Below are 25,417 nucleotides of genomic sequence, written 5' to 3'. Positions count from 1 at the left end.
TACTCACCAGCCACTTTATTAGATACACATTGCTAGTAAGGGTTTGGACCCCTTTTGGCTTCAGAACTGCCTTAATTTGTGGCATAGATACAACAATGTGCTGGAAAATTTCTCAGAGATTTTGGTCCATATTGACATGATAGCGAATGATGCAAATCTCCCATTCTACCACATCACAAGGGTGCTCTATTGAATGGAGATCTGGGCCCTCATTTATCAACGGTGCGTATGCACAGATTTGTGCGTAATGAGTGGGTAAGAAAGGTTTCACGCAAAGTGTGGGATCTACCAACTTGTACTTATACGTATAATTGTGTGTAAATATAAGCACACCTCTGAGCCTGCTTACACAGAGAATCTAGTAGTACAATAGCGACACTACACATAAAAAGCATTTAAGAGTGTCACAGTACGCATTAAGCAATCCACAAATGTCCGGTGTTTCCTTTAATTATAAAACACTCAATTTATAATTTTTGTAGTTTGCGTAATTGGTGTCAACCCCTATAAAAGACAGCTGTGACAAATATTGGATGCAATTATTTCCTTGGCCCCAACCTACATCCAGTTCCCTTACGAAATAAAATGGGGCTTTTATGCTATTGCCAGATTTCCGAACATTATTGGAGCCATAGGCTGCACCCACATCGCCATAAAAGCATGTTGATAAATGAGGGCCCTGGTGACTGTGGAGGTCATTCAAGTAAAGTGATCTCATTGTCATGTTTAAGAAACCAGTTAGAGATGATTTGAGCTTTATGTGATGTGTTATCCTGCTGATAGGAGCCATCAGAAGATGGGTACATTGTGGTCATAAAGGGATGGACTGAGAACAGCGTGGTTGCTGTTTAAACAATGCTAAATTGGTACTAAGTGGCCCAAAGTGTGCAAGAAAATATCCCCCACACCATTACACCACCACCAGCAGCCTGAACCGTTGATACGAGGCAGGATGGATCCATGCTTTCATGTTGTTTGTGCCAATTTCTGACTCACCATCTGAACGTTGCAGCAGGAATCTGGACTCATCAGACCAGGCAACATTTTTCCAATCTTCTATTGTCCAAATTTGGTGAGCCCGTGCGAATTGTAGCCTCCGTTTCCTGTTCTTAGCTGACCGGAGTGGCACCCGGGTGTCTTCTGCTGCTGTAGCCCATCTGCTTTAAGATTCAACGTGTTGTGCATTCAGAGATGTTCTTCTGTAGAAGAGTTGGTTGTAATGAGTTACTGTTGCCTTTCTATCAGCTCAAACCAGTCTGGCCATTCTCCTCTGACCTCAGGCATCAACAAGGCATTTTTGCCCACAACTGCCGCTCACTGCATAATTTCTCTTTTTCAAAGCATTCTCTGTAAACCTTAGAGATGGTTGTGCTTGAAAATCCCAGTAGATTCTGAAATACCATGCCACGTTCAAAGTCACTTAAATCACCTTTCATTCCCATTCTGATGCTTAGTTTGAACTTCACCAGATCATCTTGACCGTGTCCACATGTCTAAATGCATTGAGATGCTGCCATATGTTTATCGGATATTTGCGTTAACAAGCAGTTGAACAGGTGTACCTAATAAAGTGGCCGGTGAGTGTGTATACGCTGCATTCATGCCATGGCTCTGTCCCAAATGGCACCCTAAACCCTCACGGCCTTCCTCCGAGTCCGCATTTTCACAACGTAATGCCGCTTTGACTGCCGGGAAGAAGTCCGCTGCGTAGCTCGCACCAGTGCGGGCTCGGCAGAAGTGCGCATCGAGGGCGCATATCGACCTCAAAGGGGGCGCTCGTGAGCACCCTTCTGAGACCTAAAATGACAAATGGGACACCCTACGGTCTCGTGGACTTAACGGACACACGCACACAGCAGCCATTGTAAGTCCACAAGACCGAAAGTGCACATGAAGTGTGCCATTTGGGACAGGGCCCATGTCGTAATTACCATAGTCTCAAGATGACAACACATGACGTTATATTCAGAGCTGTTCGTGTCGTCGGACTGGGAATTATACGTTTCTATGGCACCACTATTTTTTTATGGCCTATGCTATCAACACTAAATTAATCTGCAGTGGTCAGGTGGTACAGCGGTCACAAGGTACAAGTTGGAGCTCTCAAACAATTCCCATCTTGCAAGCTGTAATTACAAGCTCTATGAGAACATGAACGCTTTTTACAAGTTGAAATCAAGTAATTGCAGTAATTACGACATGGTGTGAACGCACCATGCATTAATTATTGTAGTTTGAATCACTACTATATGACTTAATGTCTTACATTGTTTTATATAGTTAAGTGAGTCTATGGCCTAAATAAAATATAAAAATGTATATTTTAAATTATATTTTAATATATTTTACTTATAAAATATGAGGGGAAAACATGTACCAGGCAGTCATAGAAAGTATTTAGATTTTAGCAACTAACATACTTTGAGAAAATGTTGTATGTATGGAAAAAAGCATAAAGGGAAAAAAATGATTTTTTTTTTCACATTGTGGGGAGTTCAGTGTGCTGTAGCTTGATTGATCTTGGGCTATTGGTTGGTCATTAAAAGCACTGTTGTAAGGACATTACTCTCTGCGTTTACAAGTGTCGCTGTCTCTTTTTACAGGTGCTTACCTTGTTCCATACTTCATCCTTCTTATCCTTATTGGCATCCCACTCTTTTTCTTGGAGCTGGCGGTTGGCCAGAGGATTCGTCGGGGGAGCATCGGAGTGTGGAATTATGTTTGTCCACGACTCGGTGGCATTGGAGTGTCCAGCCTGATGGTGAGTGAATGATGCACTGAAACACAAGACACAAATGAGCAGTCACTCAAATGTATGTTTTCTTCTCGATTGAGACAATGTTGCTTAACTTGTGTTTAAGCGTAAGTTAGGGATGCAACAATACAGTTAGTCTATGGTTCAATACATACCTCGGTTTTTAACCACGGTTTTCGGTTCGGTTCTGATGGCTTGTCACATCAGTTTTTTGATATTTTTGATATATACAAGAGGTTAAGGAGAAAAAAGACTATTTTTTTATTGCAATACTCTTTCTTTATTTTACTTAAAAGAATTAAAACCCTTACTTAAACTTAAAACTTTACTTAAAAAAAAACCTTGTACACATTCCTAGTGTATTGTAAAATATAAAATAAATATATATAAAGATTTACACTGGCAGCTCAGAGCTGTACAGCAGCATTTAAGTATGAAATTGAATGAATAAATGTAAAAATAAAACACTACATAGACTTCACTATAAAATATACATTGATTCTTATTAAAGCTATACTGTATTAGTTTTTCAGTCAAGAGCAATGAGTGATTTTCTCTTTGTCTTTTGTTGTTGTATTTACATTAAAGGGATAGTTCGTTCAAAAATGAAAATTCTGTCATCGAGAAATGAATACAGGTTTGGAACAATATTAGAGTGTGTCAATAATGACATTATTTGAGATGTGAACTGTCCCTTTAAGGACAGCGTGTTCATTACGGCACTGCTGTCAATTTAAGACCAGCGTGCATCTAATATACAGACACACGCCGATTTTACTTTCACTTTAGACATAACTGACTATGTTTATGTTAACCTTGTGTGTATTTGACAGTATTAGCACAGTAAGACTACTTAGTTCAGTACTCACGTGTTTGACAGGCATTTGGTGCGCACGCTCGGAAAAGCGAATGTTAAAACCGCTCACGCGAATGAGCCGTCAAGGCTTTAAAACGCATGCAAATAATGAACTTTCTTGATTGTGAATAATATCTATAGTGTTCCGTGAGAATAACTCTACCACTAACGTGTGATGTGAATGTATGTCGCGTTGTTCAGTATTGGGATGGTGGCAAATTCTATAATTTGTTAAAAAATTATTAATTCAATGCAAAACCGAAAAAAACGCAATTCTCAAGAGCGTATTGAACCGTGAATGCCGTACCGAGCGGTTCAATATTATATTGAGAATTGTGGCATCCCTAGCGTAAATAGAGGGCATCCGGGGTTTTTTTTAGAATGGTTGCGTATAATTGCTGATTTTAAGGGTCAAAGGTGAAAGTGGAACTAAACTTTAAATACAGCTATATAGACAAGATAAAATAAATCATTCTTCATGGGTTACAAACTCCAGGCTTCAAATTGTGAGTGTCTGGTGCACTTCAGCTTAGACTGGGTAATTGATGCGCTAATGCATTGTTGAAAAAGGGTCACAATACAATGAGGAGCCTGTGAGTTCCAGACCAATAACCAATGTCATTTTCTCCCTTTATTTTGTTTTGAAGGCCTTAAGAGAAGCATTTATTTTTGATGTGTCACAGGCCTAAAAGTGCTAATTCACCAGCAATTCTGTGCCGCATCATCCATTACTCTGCGCTGTTCGCAAATCATTTTAATATGAGGACAGTCACGCAACCTATCAGATGGGTTTCGATCTTGAAATATCACTCTGTCTGAACATTTAATAAAAAAAATGTAGTCCCAGCTGCACCTGCACCTTCTGGTTCTCTTTCCTTGTATAAGCAACTGCACTTTGAAGATATAGTAAGTCAGCAAGTATGTAAGGCCTTTTGGGAGGTGATAGTTATATACCATGAGCCGACGCACCAGCGCATAAATCTGGTTTTGTATGAATGCTGTTTATCAGCAGTTTATTAGGATGGCTTTCTCATTAGTAACAGAATGCACAGAATATAAATACATAAAACGATATATTATTCGGGTAATTAAAAGCATTAATTTAAATAATTTAAAAATTAACATGTCTTTGTGGAAAATAATTATTTTGTATTGTATTTAGTATTTGGTATGTAGTCTGAGTAAGACTGCCGGATTTATTGACTTATTGATTGGGAATCAACCTTGTTTTTGTTAACCTTCTACTCAAAGCCAATGAAAAAACATGTAAGGAAAGCCATTTTGATACCACATGAGGGGTCTAGGGGGCAGTTTACATGACACCGTTTTTTAAATGTTTTGGCTGTTTTTGGGGGCCTACACTCAGAAAAAAGGTACAAAAGCTGTGACTGGGGCGGTACATTTTCAAAAGGTACAATTTTGTACCTAAAAGGTGCTTATTGGTAACTTAAAGGTACATATTAGAACCTAAAGTGTGCATATTAGTACCTAAAAAGAAGGTTCCGCCCCAGTGACAGCTTTTGTACCATTTTTTCTGAGAGTGTGAAAACCAAACTTTTAAAAATGGCTTTCAAAGTGCACGTTTTTGAAAACGCTACCTATATTGTCTCCGTGTAAACTTCAAAAACGCACATTCGTGTGAAAACAGTGACGTCATGCGCATGCACACAGTTTGTTTACAAAGTCACATCGCCAACTACTGGCCTGGCATGCATAATAAAGTGTTTTTAATAGTTTTTGTGGATCGTTGTGAACGGGGTTGTCATTTTGACAACAATGTCGTCTGTACGCAAAAACGCGAAACGTGAAAAAATATTCTGTTTTCAGTACATCGTTGCCGTGTAAACGTGCCCTAAAAAGGCCCACAGTTAAAATGACTAGAAACACTCAGGGACTATATGTGGCTGTTCTGCTGCAGCTTCAGCTATTAATACCCACCAAGCTACAGCAGAAAGAATGCTTCAATTATTCACTAACTCAATGTGCTGTGGACCTGTGACGTCCTAAAGAACCATTACGGCCCTGTTACAGACTGCAGGGGAAAATCAAGGGATAGATTTGCTGTTAACAGGCACAAGTAGCTAAACCCTCAACATACACGGTATTTCGGCACACATAACACATTCATTTGTGTTCTATTTCTTTATGCACACTATAATTGGAGTAATACTATTAGGAGTTAAAAGACTTCAGATTTTATCCATTAAGACATCATATATCAGATGGGACTCCAGGAGCCAGACTTTCGACTGTCAGCACAGTCTGGTGCACATCAGCACTGCAACTGACAGGAAGAGCTACTCTTAATGTATTGTAAAATGACCTTACTACAATCCTAAACTGGCATGTAAGCTCATTCAGACAAAACCTATGAATTTTGTGGATTCATGTGTAGGCATAGGTAAAGCAGAAAACATTCCCAGACAAAGATTCCCAGAAGACGTCAGACCGATAGACCGGATTTTATAGACCTCTTGTTATTTTTAGTGCACAGCGTGGCTCAGATGTTCAGTAAACGGGCTATAGTCAAGCGAAATGAGCCTTTTTAGATGAGACCTTTTCAGGGGGCTGTTCTTTTTTCAGTATTACAGTTCAGTATTCAGTATCTTAATTGTTGTAATAGTTGTTAACCAATGCCCGTTGTTCTTTTTTTCACCATTCTGCAGGTGTGTGGTTTTGTGGGTCTGTACTATAATGTGATTATCGGCTGGAGCATCTTCTACTTTTTTCAGTCTTTTCAATATCCTCTGCCCTGGAGCGCCTGTCCCATCAGGAGGAACGGCAGCCAAGCCTGTGAGTGCTCTGCAGTTTCTCACATAATGACCATAAAGATTGGAGGCGTGTCATTTTATGCGAGACATTTCATTTAGTACAACACTTACATAATGAAATCAAATGTGTCACAGCAAAAAGCTTCCTGCTTCCTTTACAATCGAAACTGTAGAAATATGTAGTATCACCCATCAATTACATGGAAGAATCATGGAAGATTTTTGTTTTCAGCCTATTGAGATTAATCCCCATTTCTCTTTACTTAAACATCAGAAGACCTCGATAAAATTGCAGTCTGTTATGCATCACCATTTCTGGCAGTTGGCGACTTGTAGCACTGCAGTCTTTCTTGAAGTATTTTCTACCCCAGTGCTTCTCAGGGGGCCTGAACAAACTTACAAGGGGCCTCAAGATGACTTAAAATTATTTATACCTTAGACTGTCTGAATACTCGATTCTGATGGGCTGGAAGGTGTGCAATAGAACATATCGGTTACGTATGTAACCCTCGTTCCCTTTAGGGGGGAATGGAGACGTTACATAGAACGTGACCAACTGAAAGGGAAGTGTTTGATGCACAGGTAGTTCCAAGTCAGTTTAATCACCATTCTATATTAATGCGGTGTTTTCATTGAAGCACACACACAGAAACTGTGCACACACAGAAACAACGCTGTCCCGCTCTCTCTCTCTCTCTCTCTCTCTCTCTCTCTCTCTCTCTCTCTCTCAATAATTTATTAAATGCTAGATCAAATGAGACGTAAATACCCAGTTCAGTCAAGAAACTCTAACGTATCGCTGATTGGTTGTCTCGCGGCCGTTACTACAGCCAATCAGGCATTTCTTCCTATCTAGGCTAGTATGTATATATTTCGGTCCGAACAGGTAGCGGAATAATCCACGTCATTCCTTCCCTTCGCATCGGATGGTTCTTTGCCTCCACATTGTGCAGTGGGTTATCACTTACTTAAAATAAGACAAAACAAGCATTAAAATAAAATGAGCTAAAACAACTAAAAATCAAGATATTTCTTAGTATTTGGTTATTTTCTATAACCAATCTTCCTAATTGCCAAGCACTAAAATATTTTATTGGGTAGAAATTGTGAGTGTTGGGACTTGAAATCAAAAAGGTTGAGATCCACTGTTCTGCCCTGCAGTATACACACAATGTACCTTATAATGCTCTTCATGAGCCACATTCTCAAGAGCATGTTGTGTTTGAGGCTTCCCAGCATGCCCTGCAGCAGTGTCCCCTGGTCAGTGAGCAGAGAATGAACTAGACAGAAGCTGTGACTTTCCAGTCTCACTTTCAACCTCACTAAGACTACAATACATGTAGACATGCAGGCTAAGTGGACACAACCAGCTGCAAATGTCCCAAATAGTATCAGTGATACTGGCCTTCATTCATAAAAAGATGCCATCATAAACAGATGCCATCAAACAAATATTTAAAATATACTGTCTATAAGTTGTTTATACATTCATTTGGAAAATAACTGTGAAATGATTGCAATATGAATACTGTATATATGAAAACATTTTCACGTCCAGTGCCACATTTTTTAAATAGCAAATGCACTTGTGCCCATCTGTTCGCCCATGGGCATGCTGGTCTAAAAACGAGGTGTGTTCAGGCGCATTGTTGGTACGTTGCTATTTTGGGGCAACTGAAAACGACTGCGCCATTGACCAACAAAAACCTGGTCTTCTTTTTTTGGCAGTATTTTTTGTGTTATTTAAAGGGCTCGTATTATTAAAAATAAAAGGGTTAATCTCTGAAGAAGCATTCAGTCTTTTCGCTCGCAAATTCCACCATGTAAATAGCGAATCCGCCATGGTGCAAGTGCAACTAGCTTTTAAAGGGAATGGGAGATGAGACTCTGATTGGTTTATTGCACATTACACCCCTTTAGACCATGCACCTGGCGCGCCGACTGTTTTTTCCAGTGTTAAAATAGCAAAAGTGGATTCGTCCATGTGCTTAGATTGTTAAAGCAGGGCCAAGAGATTCCCATAGCACTGTCAATGTCCCCTGCTGAAAATATCAGCAGGTCACCAGCATATGTTGTGTTTTGGATGGTTTTCCCACTCCATTAATTAACTGTCTTTTAAAATCAGAAAGACTTGGCCTGGGGAAAAACAATCAATATTCCAATTAATCACAATTTCTATTTGAATGATCCCAATTCTTTGTAGTGAATCAAAAATGTACTGCACGACCAGCTCTGCCTGATTCTCAGTACAAATGACTCTCTCAAGTCAGTTCTTTTAATGAATTGTTCAAAAAGATTACTTTGAATCAGTCACACTGTCCTGTATAATTGACAACATTTAGCAGAGAGAGAATTTCTTTCGTATAGTATCTAATGGACATCACAACTGAAATGAATCAGAATCAAATCCTAAGAATACCATGCTGATATTTCCCAAAGGGTCATCAAATAGTCAAAGAAAAATGAATAGACATGGAATTTTGTCTCTCTGGTTTTCTTTTGTCTGGTTAGTTGTGGAGCCTGAGTGTGAGAAGAGCTCAGCAACCACGTACTACTGGTACCGCGAGACCCTGGACATCACCAGCTCAATTGCAGACAGCGGGGGTCTGAACTGGAAGATGACTTTGTCGCTGCTGGCTGCCTGGATAATTGTCTGCATGGCTGTAATAAGGGGCATTCAGTCTTCTGGGAGGGTGAGGCGGACTTTCTACTGCATGAGATAATGAAAAAATGAGAATCAACTAACATCAATTTTCAGATAGCTCAAAGGCACAGTATGCAGATGCTGCGTTATCAGGCACTTCTGAACAATTACACAATCAGGATGCGCAATTATGATTATATTCTGGAACGTTTGTTTTCTCCTCGAAGCTAATTCAAGGTGTGTTAGTTCTGCAGTTTTTGCAAACACAGATTTACGGAAATATACCTATTTACCAGCTGCTTAAAAGTATCACAGCGTCTTAACAACAGGGACTCAAATAGTTCTCTATAAATCAAAATTTCGGTTAATCTCATCAGACCAATAGAGCTTCATCACCTGCTCTGTGGCCAGTTGCATAAACTTAATCACCAAGTTAAGTCTTAAGAACTAGTTTGGCCAGCTAGTAATTAGTTAGGGCTAATCACCCTGTATTAAAAAAAACAGCATATGCTGGTTAGGTATGTTTTGAAGCATGGCAGCTGGTTTGAGCTGGTTTAAGCTGGTCCTTGGTCATGAGCTGATTTAAACTGGTCCTGAGCTGGAGCTAGTTGCTTAGGACCAGCTTAGGATCAGCACTTGACCATCTTAAACCAGCTCATGAGTCATGACCAACTAAGGACCAGCTTAAACCAGCTCAAACCAGCTGCCATGCTTCAAAACATACCTAACCAGCATATGCTGTTTCATTTTCAACAGGTCAGACTTACTTTTTAGATTGAATTTAGACCAATCTACCTTTTCATGTCAATGACAAAAAATTATTACAGTCTTGAAGAAAAAAAAAGATGAATATCTTAGGCTAGTCTAAGCAGTTTATGCAACCAGCCACAGGTCATGTAACTTAAAGAGACTCCATAAGGCTCCATATATATATATATATTCAAATATATATATATATATATATATATATATATATATATATATATATATATATATATATATACATAATGTTTACATTTAATACCCAGTTCAGTCCCAGTTATTTAAAGGTGAACTATGTAAGCTTTTTGCAGTTAAATATCCAAAAACCTCTAGGCCAGTGTTATATATTTTGTTCAGTTGAGTACTTAGAATATCCCAAATGTTTCCAACTATTTGTAAATCGTGAGAAATTGCTATTTTAACCAAGGAACCGGGACGTGTGAGCTATGCGTTTGAGAGAGTCGCCTGTCGATTGCATCATATCTGCGTTACCCTCGGTTTCCGGTTTTATTTAGCAAAAACGCTGTACTCTCACTGCAGTGTGAACAAGTGTCATAGCAGCCGCCAAGCGAACGTCGTAACTTCCTTTTCTACACACTCAGATATATCTAATACGATAAACAGAGTTGCACTACCTCATACTCATGACTGGAAAAGAGGAAGTGGCGCCGGCGGGACTTTTATTATGACACGGTCGCCGGCGCCACTTCCTCTTTTCCAGTCATGAGTATGAGGTAGTGCAACTCTGTTTATCGTATTAGATATATCTGAGTGTGTTGAATGCCATAATAACAGTCCCGCTCTTCAATCGCTCCCGCGGCCTTGCTCAGCTCCACAACACTCGGTCCTGCTCTGCTTCATACTACAGTAATGTTAATAATCGCATCCATGAACATGATTTCTGCCCGAGTCCTATCCTGACTCTTTTCCAGCGGCTGTGAGGTGAAGACCACATGTCCCAAGATTCTGCGCTCAAACGTGGCGTCATCAAACTACGCCTTTGTTTTGAACAGGCGACCTCTAGTGGACGGAAAAGTTACATAGTGTAGCTTTAATACCCAGTTCAGTCCCAGTTATTTAATTAAATAAATCATAACAAATAGAATTTATTAGATTTTTTGTTTGTTTATTTATTGCCAACAAAGATATCAACCAAAAAAAAGTGGGAAGAGGGGATTCTTACCTAAAACTTTACATTTATGAACACAAAAAAAAAGGTAAAAGAAGAATAAATACATAATTTGTATTTATCATCAGCCCTCATTTGTAAGTCGCTTTGGATAAAAGCGTCTGCTAAATGACTAAATGTAAATGTAAATGTACATTATAATGTGCCGGATTTACGTGCTCTTGTTGTAATAATATCAAAAGCATTAATACCCAGTTATTGTTTTCTGAGGAATATGTGCATTCTAAAACATTGGAACAAAAACACTTGACACCGTGTGTGTGCAGGTGATGTACTTCAGCTCACTCTTTCCTTACCTGGTGCTCTTCTGCTTCCTGGTGAGAGGGATGTTTCTTAAAGGAGCAGTAGACGGCATTGCTCACATGTTCACGCCCAAGGTAAGGCGAGTGTGCGTGCACGTTTTCTTAAATGCACACGCTATTTAGCCTGTCCAGATGGCTTGAGTTAATATAGATTTTTAGAGACTAGCAGACACATTTCATGCAGTGAAGCAAAGCTTTATAACGTCAGCAATCTTATAAAGAAAATTTGTGCAGCTAAAACGTAGCGCTTTGTCACATGTTTGGGCTCCCTCTTGTGGTGTAGTTGGGATATTTAATCAAATTCACATTATGAAATATGACAATAGAAGGTCATTAGCTATCCTGACACTTATTTGGCACTGTTCATTTACTTAAAGATTAGATTTTCAATCACTCAAATGTAACAAATTGTTTTAATGAATTTAATTTTAGCTGGAGATCATGTTGGAGCCGCAGGTGTGGCGTGAAGCTGCTACTCAGGTCTTCTTTGCTCTTGGTCTGGGTTTCGGCGGTGTCATCGCTTTTTCCAGTTACAATAAGAGAGACAACAACTGTCATTTTGATGCCGTGCTGGTGTCCTTCATCAACTTCATGACCTCTATACTGGCCACACTCGTGGTGTTTGCTGTGCTGGGCTTCAAAGCCAACATCATGAACGAGAAATGTGTTGTGGAGTACGTATGACCTCTCGATGCATTTTATTTCTCTCATAAACGGATCATTTTTGTGATTGGATTAAGTCACACGATTGTAATATACTATTTATGCCTAATACTTTAAATCTACATGTGGAAGCTGGAAGCTTTCAAGGTCATGCAGCAGCCTCTTTTCTGTGTTCTCCTGTAGGAATGCTGAAAAGATTCTAGGCTACTTGAACTCAAATGTGCTGAGTCAGGATCTCATCCCCCCTCACGTAAACTTTTCCCACCTCTCCTCGTCGGACTATGCTGAGATGTACGGCATAATAAAGATTGTGAAAGAGGACAGTTTTGCACAGATGGGGCTGGAGCCGTGTCTGCTGGAAGATGAGCTCAATAAGGCAGGTGTTCGGCCCATGAGCTAAAGGCTTTCGGCAGGTTTTCAGCTAAGCCATTTAGGATGGATGAAACTTAAATTTAGACTTATGACTTATTTATTTTTTACTTATGTAATTAGTGTAAAACTGCCTGTCACTGAACCATGGTCTGGAATATGCTGCACCGTTCAAGCTATTTACAAATGTAAATTATTTAATTACCAATTAAATTGATTATTTAATTACCATCATTAAAGTTCTTAGGGCTGTCTGGTGGTATCTAGTGGCATTATAAAATGTGAAACTTTTACAATATATTCTATATAAAAATAAAATTTAGACTTTTTATTTATTTAGTTTATTAACTATGAAAAAACGACATTAACCATGTCATTTTTTTTAATGACAATAACACAATTCTCTTTCTCCTTCTCTCTCTCTTTCCCATCAGGCTGTTCAAGGCACTGGTCTGGCTTTTATTGCCTTCACAGAGGCTATGACCCATTTTCCAGGTTCTCCTTTCTGGTCTGTCATGTTTTTCTTCATGTTGATAAACCTGGGCTTGGGCAGCATGATTGGCACCATGACTGGCATCACCACACCCATTCTGGATACCTTCAAAATTCGCAAAGAGGTGCTCACAGGTGAGAGCTCCTGGTTTGTTCTCTGCTCTTTTATTTCTGAGCCTGTAAATTAAGTTTACTCTGAACGTTTCATAAGGCACAGAGTAACGTGTATGATCTTGTATTTCCCCAGTGGGCTGTTGTATTGTGGCCTTTTTGTGCGGCTTGCTGTTTGTCCAGCGTTCGGGAAACTACTTTGTCACCATGTTTGATGACTACTCTGCTGGTTTGCCCCTCACTATTGTGGTGATCCTGGAGAATGTATCTGTAGCCTGGATCTATGGCACCAAGAGGTGGGCAGATTGTTTAGTGCTGTTGGAGTTCTCTGGCGTTTTGCTCAGAGAGCTACTCAAAATAATACTGTAGGGGCTTTCGCACCATTATAGTTCTACCCGGAAGACACTGGCAAGAAAACATTTAAATAGATCAAGTACTATCGAATAGATGAAATAATAATAATAATAATAATAATAATTAATTACATTTATATAGTGCTTTTCTAGGCACTCACTCAAAGCGCTTTTACATAGAAGGGGGGAATCTCCTCAACCACCACCAATGTGCAGCATCCACCTGGATGATGCGACGGAAGCCATATTGCGCCAGTACGCCCACCACACACCAGCTGATTGGTGGAGAGGAGACTGAGGGATGATACCAATCGTATATATATATGGGGATTATTAGGAGGCCATGATGGACAGGGGCCAATGGGCAAATTTTTGGCCAGGATGCCGGGGTTACACCCCTACTCTTTATCGAAGGACATCCTGGGATTTTTAATGACCACAGAGAGTCAGGACCTCGGTTTAACGTCTCATCCGAAGGACGGTGCTTGTTACAGTAAAGTGTCCCCATCACTACAGGGTGAGCACCCCCTGCTGGCCTCGCTAACACCTCTACCAGCAGCTACCTAGTTTTCCCAGTTTGGTCTCCCATCCAGGTACTAACCAGGCTCAGCCCTGCTTAGCTTCAGTGGGAAACCAGTCTTGGGCTACAGGGTGATATGGCTGCTGGCCATATCATATTTGAATCGTGGGCCCCGTCCATAGTCCGAATCTGGAGGGTAGCGGATGCTTGCAGTTCCTGCCTGAAGATGAAGGCAGGGTCAGAGCCTAACCCCTGATGTATGGACAGGGACCAGGGTGGGGAGGGTGGGGAGGATGGGGGTGAATGCCAGCGTCACTATCTATGAACGTAGTAATTGGTGGGAACAGAACTTCTAACTACAGAAGACGAATAATGATTGGCTAGATAGATAAAAGTAATGAATGACGTGACGTTTGAATCTTCCAGATAGAAATTATGCTAGAGCTCCCATTTCCTATAACTATTAGCAAAAGTATCCTTTTTTGCTGTGTTCACACCGCAGAAACTGGGAACGATTTTCAGTTATAGGAAAGCCTTTTGGGAGGGGATCCAATCAGCTCCTACTTTAATATAGGAACTACCAGTGATGTAATATGTTAATTGGAACGCATGTCACACAAAACCCTGGCACTTGCCATTAATAAAACACAGTTTTCATATACTTACTCCACAAACATGGAATACAGCGATAGGTAGCATTTACCTATCGCCTTTGTCTGTGGTGTTATGTTCTTTTCTCAGCCTCGATGATATGCACAACTGCAAGTTGTCATAAAAGATTTTCTCTCTTAGCCTTCCTTTTTGCTTCAGCATTACTTATACGTAGTGTTGGAAAGGTTACTTTGCAAATGTACCGTAAATCCTCTAATATTGGCCTGTATTCCATTAGCGGCCGGGTCTCCAACATTGGCCGGTCTCGCTGTCACCGAAGGTGAATAAAGGCCGGTCTCTAATAGCGGCCGGGGCTATTATTAGAACCAACGTTTTTCTGGGCAGGCCTCAACATTATGCTTGCTTGTGATAGTAACATGCAAGTACCACAGGGTACTGGTCATGTCAATCACCCAGACATCCCAAGTCTCCCGCATATTTATAGCGGCTCCCTGATGCCCGCAAATTAGTAAAATTCTCCCGCAATCTAGAGCGAGCGAGCAAGAGCGCGCATGCGAGACACAAACTGTGCACGCGTGCACGGCAGAGAGGGAGAGAGAGCGAGAAACCTTACGTGTGTGTGCTAGTGTGCACCTAATGAAGCGCATGTAAGACGGAGAGCGTCCTGATTGGCTTGTTTCGGTAAGTCAACCAATCAATTGTCAGTGTGGGCGGGCTTTTATCTCTTCTCCCGAACCGAATTAATCAGGTCAGTGTATTTAGAAACTGGAGCGCCATGGCAGAGGGAGAGCGCCCCAAAAAACGAAAGTATAAAGTATAAACATATTGACAATCTTGCACGCTCTACAGTTTGTAACTAACATGTTATGGTTGAGTTAAACAAGTTTCATTTCATGTGCATATTTTTCAGGTCGGCTAGTTGCCAAGGCTACATGAAAACAACAAACTCCTTAGACCTGTTTAAAGTTGCAATGAAATATAAATAAAAGCAGTTTACATAAATAGTATAAGCAGCTTATGTAAATAGTAAAAGTGATCTACATAATTTTAGGAAAGAGATACCTCCCTGAAATGACTTTTTTCAGGTTGGGATGTCTGATCACCTCACTCTTGACTCGCACGTGAGACTTCAGTCACCGGGTCCGGTAGGCTAACGTTTACGGCGCGAGGATGAGAACAGACGCGCAGCGGTCAGCGGAACATGAGGAGGACGAAGAGGATCTGTACAATAATTAACTTGTTGTAGAGGCTGGCGCGAGTGATGAGGAGTTTACAGGGAGAGATGAAAAGGAGGAGGACGAGGATTAAACAGAATTGGAGGATTTTTTTTTTATAACTTCAAACCAAACGAGACAGGAATGGTTAAACTTTGGAGCGGTAAGGTGTCTGTTGCCTTTTGTTATGAATCAATAACCTAATTATCACCGTGTATGGTTAAGTGTTTACAATGCACTATCGGTACCCAGCAAACATTATGACGTTTAATGACCGTTGAAAAGACGTCCCTCCGACACGTCCCGTCATGGTTGAAAAATAGTTCCAAAATGAAAGTTGAACGGACGTCTTCGACGTCATCTGGCCGTGAATACCACGTCTTTTCTGCGCGCCCCTGGACGTCTAAATGCGTCGTCTTCTGGATGTTTAAATGTGTCGTCTTCTGGATGTTTAAATGTGTTGCTGCATAATTTAAGTGTGTATATAAAATAATCACACACCCATTGTGTAACATCGTAAAATGCAATCAATTATGTCTTGGTTTTCACATTTTGACAGGTTCTAAAAAGGTTCAAAATCGGTCCAGTCAGACCTGAACGTCCATGAAACGTTTTAATCACGTGTACATCACAAACAAGAACACATTTGTGGACATAAGCAAAAAGAAGCATGTTCTGATTTAGCAAAACATTTTATTTTTTTGAACAGCCACAGATTTTCTTCTTTCATTAATGTTTAACATCCATTAACCAAACTAAAATAACAATTACAAAATACTGAATTATCATTATATAAAGGGATAGTTCACCCAAAAATTAAAATTAATTTACTCACCCTCACGTTTCAAACCTATACATTCCACATTTCTATGTTCTGCTGAACACAAAGATGTTTTAAAATTCTTTTGTAACCAAGCAGGTCTCGCCTCCCATTAACTACCATTGTAGGGAAAAATGATTATGGTAGTTAATGGGAGGTGAGAACTACTTGGTTACAAACATTCTTCAAGGGTCTTTTCTGACCCCAATGGACGTTTGCTCAAATAAAAAGTTCCCTTTGTGCAAATGGCATGAGACTTTGTACGGTTGTCAACACTCTCTAAATCTACAAATAAAAACAATTAATTGGATTGATATCTGTTTTTATGTTCGTGTGACAAAAAAAAGTCACACTCAGGCTGCTTAGAACAAATTTCATCCTCAAAAACAACAGAACATGCATACAGAAATGAAGTGGCACACTTCCAACAATGCATAAAACATCCACAATGCAAAATGATCATGCTCAAACACACACATACAGGAATATTTGTTCAATTTGTTATTGCTGTTCAGTTCATAGCATTTTGATGTTCATGTTGTGTATTGTTTACTCAATATGTAATAACTTAATTTCTGTAAATTTTTGTTCTGTTACAGTTAGTAACTGAAGTGTACATTCAATTTGTAGAATTATAAGAAAATCAGATGTTTGAAATAAAATGATAAATTCTAAAGACTCTGGTTTGATTCTAATCATAATGTAACATTGAAAAAAAATTCAGTACAAAAAAAATACTAAACTTTGACTAAATTAATTAATTTTAATTGTTATAATTGTGATTTCATAACATTTAGATATGAATCCAACTGTAAGATACTTGTGAAAAATGTCTTTCAGTCAGTCACATAGTAAGCAAATAGTGGAGCTTTGCAGCCATTTACTGGTAAAAGTCTTTTTTTTATTATTATTATTATAAAACTGTATTTTCCAAAGGATGGGCAAAAATCTTACACTAAACAATGTCAAATTATCCATGTTATCCCCACGAATGAAAGTTAGAATTTTGGGTCTTTTATAAAGTGAATTTTACATAAACTGATTTTGTGTTTTAATTTATTTATATAAATTTAACAATTATTATAAATTCTCCAAAAACTGCACAGATGTTGAGTAAAAACATTAATAAACATAGTTTATAAAATTACATTTTGTTGCCTGGGGTCTGTGGAGTCCCTCTTAATTCCCAAATTAAGAGGGTTAAACAAGGGTTAGACATCTTTTTGTTCAGCAGAACATAGAAAGGTATACAGGTTTGAAACACGAGGGTGAGTAAATGACAACAATTTTCATTTTTGGGGGAACTATCCCTTAAACACATTAAAGTAGTTATTTTGTTTGTAATTTTTTGTAACCATCACCAACAGCTCTTCCTGGAGAGTGATTCAGGTGTTCTGCTATTGCTGCATCAATCTCAGAGTCCACCTATTCACAGCATCTGAGGGAAGAGAATATATTTATTTTTAAAATAATAGGAAAAATTTGAGGTAAATGACATGCACTTATTTTCAAAATGTATTGCAAAAATGATCTCACAGCTCAATAAAAAATAAATAAAAACATGCAACAAGATGAATGAATCATGAGTTAAACATAAGAAAAATGTAATCAACATGCATTACATTTTATTTTACTCTATAAAAGATGTTCTGCTCTAAATGGGTGTTAGTGGGGGATGGAAGCATTACTTTCTGAAAGAAACTCTCAAAAGGCTACATTAATAGGTTACAGTAATAACTTGTGCTGTATAATTAAACGTGTTTAAGTTGAAAGTAACGTTTAGCCTACTAGCTAATTAGCCAAAACTCAAGTAATTCTCTGTTGACAACGTGGGCCTCATTTCTTTCGGTTCCTTCATGTTAAACAAGTAAAACTCAAGTAAATTTATCAAATACTACAAAATGTACTTACCCAACAGTAGATTTTTAATAATATATCAAACTCTCTCCGCAAGTCCTCTTCTCCTCGTGGTTGTAATGTAGACAGGAACTGGAGAACGGAACGCTATCTCGCGAGATAATCTATAATATCGCGGGATTTTGAAATATCGCTAGATTTATTAATATCTTTTGTTACTACATCTTGGCAGCACAGTTCAAGTCAGACTTAATGGTTATAGGATATATTACTGTTTTACATATGCATAGGCTACATTCCATAAAAATAATAACAACGAATACATAAAACGGGTTGAAATAATGACTAAAATGCAGTGGGTTCACAATCACTTAACCACACAGAGCACTTTGTGATTTTAAATATATTTAGCCTATATTCAAAATAAATTAAATATAGGCTAAATCTTGTATTTCATAAAGGTTTTTTTTATGGGTCTTGACTGGACGTGTACGGGACGTCAGTGGACGTCTATTCACAACCTCTTAAAAACTACTTGGGGCACTTAAATTAATTATTGCAGTATTAACCATGCAAGGTGTAAGCAGCTTCTGCATATTTCACAATGATTTCATAGAGGGTCATCATGGACTATAAATGCACGTGTAAAAGACGTCACCATAGTGACGTCCTCTTACGACGGATTCACAACAGGGTATATATTGAACTACACATAGCTAAAAGTCAAAGTAACTATTATACATGCAACCGGAGAGAACTGTAGACAGGTACAAATGTATCTGAGTGCATTTTTAAGAATGTTCTGTGTTACATACTTTTACCGATTTATGCCGTCCTACCGCGACTATTTTTGGCCAGGGACACGACGTTGCCGTCGGACCAATGTTTGCTGGGATAGCCTATGTTTGCTACGTTTTTGTTACCATATTTCTACACTGGAATTTAGCCTGAATTACCGGTATTTGTTGTTAATGTTCTGTATGCATACCATAATGTTATGGTAACTGTACGTTTTCAATAAATGAACCTAGTATTTTATAGGTTGAAATAGACGCAAAATCTAATTTTTAGTCATTCTACTGGTAGTTTGATTTGCTCAAATAGAAATTGAGGCCTGCCTCTAATTCTGGCCTCCTTCCAATAAAGGCCTGGACCGCGATGCGCTTGAGTAAAATAAAGGCCCGGGCCTATATTAGAGGATTTACGGTAATAGGTTACAGATTACAAGTTACCCTATTTAAAATGTAAAAAGTAGTGTAACTATTTTAATTACTTATTTAAGTAACTGATTACATTTGATTACTTTTTGATTGCGTTTCTAAATTTCTAACCAATGTTTTGAACTGTTAATCAGGAAGGTTAACTTTACAGTAGTACTCAACACTGATTACTGTTAGACTTTCAAAATCATTCATTACTTGATTTAAGATTATAATACTTTCCTTTTAAAGCAGAGCCACCACAAAATCTGACTTTAGCACATCTTTTTACTTTGAGATTGTTCTAAGGTTAAATGCAGATTTAAAATCATAACAAGAAATAGTTTAATAGCTATGAAAAAATCTTTGCATAGCTAGTTCCAGCACTGGAACACATTTTTATCACTCGCCATGGTGGCAACTCTCAGAAAGGTTGGACCCTAAAGCTTTCAGCTGCAATGTGGATTGATGTAATTGGCAGACGTGGTGCGCTGCAAATTCAAACAAGGGAGCCAATCAAAAGCATCAGAATAGCAACTCTTTACTAAACAGCCTATAAATGGCAGGAGACATTGTGCACATCAAAAACAGGCAAAGCAACAAATTAATATTATTCAACATATCCTAGCTTTTCTCAGAAAATATTCAGATGTAACCAACATTTTCATAAGTAACTAATTTAATTGCAGATTTTTTCTCTGTAACTGTAACAGATTACAGTAACATTTATTTTGTAATTAAATGATGTAACTCCGTTACATGTAACTAGTTACTCCCAAACACTGCTCATATGCCCATCTCTGTTATCACGAAACCCATAAAAAAACAGCAAAAATAAAGCTCTGATCACAGCGTCCTCCATTTTCCAGTTGTTGACTTTGTTAAATGCCACAGTTAAATGACGTCTCTGTAGTGGCTGTTTCTCAAAATGTGTTTTTAAGCGATCTTCAAAGTTCAATTCCAATACTCAAAAACACAAGTACAGAGGATGCATGAAAGTACCCAGATGTGTTCTTGATATCGAGTGCATCGAATCGATCCCAGAAGACGCTGGAGGCATACAATGTACAGAAGCCTCATTCTCATTTAAGAGATTCCCACTGCACGCTCGCAAATACGTGCTCCTGAAAGTAAACATTTGTTGTTTATTTTGCATAAATTTAATAAAATGATAAAGATTTGGAGAAAGCCTGCATGCTGTAATTTTATTGGCATATAAAAAAGAATCTTAACATTGCTAAATATTATAAAGCATAACATTAAACATACATACTCATCATACTCAAATTTAAATTACGATATAAAATGCCATGAAAATGATGGCTATAATAAAATGAAAGAAAAGATCACAGCACATCTCAATTCTCACAAGGATGTGTTCTACGTGTCCTTCAGAGTTAGTTCTTTCAAGAGTACTTTCTTTGCGTTCTTGGAATTGAGAAACAGTCATCTGTGAAATCCGCAACACATGGTAGACACGCACAGTGCAGAGCGGCTCTCTCACACTGTATGATGTGACAGACAACTAGTTGTCCAGTCTGGTTCCGTTCACACAGCGCATGTTTTCTGAGAATGCGGTTGCGAGTCCTGAAAATGTACACGTGTGAGTTCAGTTAAAGAATGCGGTTATCACTCCTGTAAATAAGCGCATTGTGAGTGAACATATCAAGGACTCAAATACAGAACTGACAACCATATTCTGCTGCTGTGTGAGAGTGGCCTATGGCGCTACAAATGCAACCAGAAAAATGGCCCTAGTAGAAAAATTAAGTTCTCAGGAGACCACCCTGGTGGCTAGTTCCTATAACTGAATTCCTATAACTACCCGGTGCGAAAGGCCCTATTATCTCTCAAATCAAATCTCCTCATTGTGTGTTCTTACTAACCCCAAATATGGTCTCTATGCAATTCACTTTGCTTTTGCCTTGTGTCTGATATTAATCTGTAATTCTGCTCATTAGGTTCATGCAGGATCTGGAGGACATGCTGGGTTTCAGACCGTGCATTATTTACTTCTACCTGTGGAAGTATGTGTCTCCAGTGTGTCTGATCATACTGATTTCTGCCAGTGTTGTAGAGATGGCCATCAGCCCTCCAGGATACAATGCATGGGTGCAAGACCTGGTTAGTTCCACATTATGAGAATGCCTGTCTAATCCTTTTCCCGCCCTATTCCTGTTCTCAAACAGGTCTTTATCTTGCATTATAATTTTTACATTTTGTTTTTTTTAAATATAGTTTTATTTTAAAATCAAACTAATTGTGTGGTAGTTTGTATTAATACCTCTAGTTTACATATGTGGATATTTCACCCCTCTATTATATTTGCAAGTACATCTAAGCATTATGTTCATATTCAGATACATACACCACTGTTCAAAGGTTTGGAGTTGGTAACTTTTAAAAAAAAATATTTTAGCTCACAAAGGCTTCATTCATTTAATTAAAAACACAGTACAAATTTTATAAAAATAAAATAATGTTAAATTTTATTACAATTTAAAATAACTCTTTATTATTATGAAATATTTTGGAATTTTCAGCATCATTACTCCAGTCTTCAGTGTCACATGATCCTTCGGAAGTCATTCTAATATGGTGATTTGATGCTCAAGAAACATTAATTATAATTATCAATAATCTTTATTATTATCATATCTTTACTGTCACTTTTGATCAATTGAATGTATCCTTGCTGAATAAAAGTCTTACTTCAAACTTTTGAATGGTAGTGCATGTATTTCAAGGAGGAAGTTAGCCATGAATTCTAGATTTTGATGACATTTAATATTTAACTTAGTGACTTCTGTTTGACCGTTTCTTTCTCTTCTTCTCCCTATAATCAGGCCATGGAGAGGTTTCAGAGTTATCCTCCTTGGGCACTGGTCATGTGTTTTGCTCTGATCGTCGCGGCCATGCTCCCTCTTCCATTGGTCTTTATTGCCCGTCACTTTAACTGGCTCCCAGACGGCTCCAACAAGCTGTCCGTCTCCTACCGCAAGAGCCTGGCAAAGGAGGCTTCCACCCTGGAAGATGAGACGAGGTTTATCCTGGGCAAGAATCCAAGCGAAGCCCCTTCTCCCATGCCCGGCCATCGGGCCTATCTGGGCCCCGGCAGCTCCTCTCCTGTGGAGCTCATCACCAACTCTACCTCCATCAGCGGCTATGGCAGCAGTTACCAGACCAACCCCGCCCCTCCTAAATCTGAGTCATGATCCTCCAATCCACCACCCAGAGACTGAGACGGAAAGAAAAAGAAAATGCTGAACAGAGGAGAAGGTCCTAGTGTTGGTCACACCTTAACCCAAGCCATCCAGAGGAGCAGGACCACAACACGAACAGAAAGACGCAGAGATCCTTCCATATTCCCTGACTAGACAGCTTCCCCCAGGCCTAATTATTCATACGGACTACAGATGTTGGTCTGAAGGTGAAAGGATCAGTGTGTAAGGTGGCTTATTTGGTAAGTGATTTTTGCATATAGATAAATAATGTCAACTCTAAGAAGGTGATAGTTGTCGCTCAGGTTAAGGTGTTACCAATGCTGCCGGACTCCAGACATCTCACAAAATGCACAAGATAGAAGATGCCATGCAAGGAATTTAATTTAAACCCACTTTTAGAGCTCATAGAGATAGACGACTCAGAGAAACTAAAGCTTTCACTTATTATAATGAGTCCTCTAGTCTAGTGGATATTATGTAAGTGTCACTGTTAAATACAGACCACCTGACCGTAGAGATTTCTGTTACAGACTGAAGTACATGTTTATTTGACAAGTGTTCTTGGTTATAGACTGCGCAACAACAGTCTGTCATGTCCACATCTCAGCACAGGAGGGCGACATATGTATTCATACACAACACACACACTGTAGTCTCAGTGCAGTATCAGATACAGTATCAGTGTCAGGTTTGTGCCGTTTTTACAACTGGATTTATGTGATTTTAAGTTTTATTTTTGGAAAGTTTTATCTAGATGTTTTTATTTTTTTATAATCTTAACAAATATGACTGCCTGATTAGAGGTGACTTTCACACAGCACAAGGATGCAATAAGGGGTACGTTTTGAGCCAAGAAACGCCACCAAGCACAATAACTTTAAAACTGAAGATCAACAAATAGTTTATTTCATTTCCATGTCTGTAATGGCAATAATATAAATGAAATGAGTGGCATTAGCTGCTATTGTGAGCTTTACTCTGCACCCCAGTTCTAAACCAGTGGAGAAATCTGCATTAGCCGGTCTCTGTTTTTACTGAAAGTTATCATGCTTGGTGGAGGAGACTAACCTATATGACAGAATTATATATAATTATTCCAAGTGAAGACAATAAGTACTGAAACTACAAAACATGTAAATGGTTAAGTTGTTTTTTGCTTATGATTTACAAATGCCAATCTCAGATTATTTACATATAGTGAGTTTACTGCACAGAGAAGTGTTTGGTCTATGTTCAACACTGCCTGATTTCAAACGTGCTGTTCTGGGGACATATTACAGACACATATTCTCGTCAAGGCCACGAAACAGATAAGATATGATGGTAGAGTTCTGGAATATGTGTAAAATATATTATGAGGTCATCTGTGTGGAATTCAATCTGATATTGTAAGAATTCTTTCAAAATGCCACATACATGATGACCTAATTTCACACCCTGCAGAGATTCAGAGATCATATACATGCTGTCATTCAAAATGTTGTGGTCAATAAGATTTTTTTTAAAGAAATGCATGCTTTTATTCAGCAAGGATGCATCAAATTGATCAAATGTGACAGAATGGACATGGAAATATATTAAAATATAATAATTTAAAAAAAAAAATGTAGTACCTTATTTTCGCCAAATAACGCCTCCTTGGTCCATTCAAAAAATCTTAGCGACCGCAAACTATTGAACGGTAGCATATATATATAATCACTTTGCATGATATTTTTTTCTCTAAAAATGACATTAGAAAAAAAGCAGGCTCCGAGAAATATAAATGGTAAAATATGTTTTAAAAAAGATTCATGTAAATCAACCTGATGTGGAAAAGCAGTTGAGTGTACTGTGTTTATAAGGTAATATGTTGAGCTGGATGAAGAGGTCCAGTTTTCTTATGGAACCAAAGTATAGTCTTGGTTTGTGTAATGTGTAGTCTCTTTATGTGTAGTGTAGAGTGAATACTGCCTAATGTAATTGACAATTGCTGCCCTTAAAGGCTCACTGCCTAATATGTGTAAGCCTAAACACAATTTCCCTTTTAGTTTGGTTTATGTGCTTTTAACACATACTCGGGTCTTAATGAAAGGGGTACATTCTCAGTATTTATTCCAGTAAGAATAGATTCAGGGAGCAGAAGAGGCCTGGAAAGCCTGAAGTGTGAAGAAGAGTGGGACAGGAGTTGTGGGTCATATTGAAACACTGATGAGTACAACGGCGAAGCTTTTGATCATCCAGCTGCTTGTAGATTTCATGTCTGTCACAAAAGCTGCTGTGATAAAAATAGGCACGGACTAGGCTGGTTACCCAGGGGAACCTGTGTCAGAAACAGCACGGCTGCATGTTAATTAGTCCTAGTGTTTGGGGGGGCTCAAGATGTTCCTATTAGGGCCTTGTGGTATCCCTAGCAACCACTGCATTTCACAACAACAAGGGGAAAATAATTTAAGGGGACAGTTCACCTAAAAAACAATCATTTACTCACCCTCATGTTGTTCCAAACCTCTACGACTTTCCATCCATGGACACAAAATATGAATTAATTTATTAATATACCGGTCACTTTTTTTCACTTTTTTAAGTGAAAAGGGACTGGGACTGTCATAAAAGAAGGCGAAAAGCACCATCAAGTAGTCTTCTCAAGTAACATGAATGTTTTGTGAAAGAAATCTTTGCCTCCATTGTAGTGTTTCATTCAAATGTGATGTTTCCAGTCCCC

General features: G+C 38.7%; 1 protein-coding gene and 1 long non-coding RNA gene across 2 annotated transcripts in view; one reads left to right on the top strand and one right to left on the bottom strand.

Moving 5' to 3' along the window:
- The window catches only part of slc6a17 (solute carrier family 6 member 17), a 35,458-nt gene extending 11,120 nt beyond the window's left edge, over positions 1-24,338 (top strand). Inside the window, exons 3-12 of the mRNA XM_079826251.1 lie at positions 2,604-2,761; positions 6,278-6,404; positions 8,894-9,075; positions 11,244-11,354; positions 11,712-11,953; positions 12,126-12,318; positions 12,746-12,938; positions 13,051-13,210; positions 21,451-21,613; positions 22,336-24,338. Of these exons, the coding sequence (XP_079682377.1) occupies positions 2,604-2,761; positions 6,278-6,404; positions 8,894-9,075; positions 11,244-11,354; positions 11,712-11,953; positions 12,126-12,318; positions 12,746-12,938; positions 13,051-13,210; positions 21,451-21,613; positions 22,336-22,704 (1,898 nt within the window). The 3' untranslated portion in view covers positions 22,705-24,338. The remainder of the gene's footprint in view (positions 1-2,603; positions 2,762-6,277; positions 6,405-8,893; positions 9,076-11,243; positions 11,355-11,711; positions 11,954-12,125; positions 12,319-12,745; positions 12,939-13,050; positions 13,211-21,450; positions 21,614-22,335) is intronic.
- Positions 16,287-18,466, bottom strand: LOC307132104. Its single transcript, XR_013817260.1, has 2 exons — positions 18,345-18,466; positions 16,287-17,871 (listed from the first exon to the last, which is right to left on the bottom strand). It is a non-coding gene; the product is annotated as an uncharacterized lncRNA (long non-coding RNA).
- Positions 24,339-25,417: the final 1,079 nt, after the last annotated feature.

Source organism: Gobio gobio (genome assembly GCF_949357685.1).
Source record: "Gobio gobio genome assembly, chromosome: 10".
Classification (NCBI taxonomy): domain Eukaryota; kingdom Metazoa; phylum Chordata; class Actinopteri; order Cypriniformes; family Gobionidae; genus Gobio; species Gobio gobio.
The sequence above is the reverse complement of the archived record's forward strand: the minus strand, read 5'-3'. Positions and strand labels throughout refer to the sequence as shown.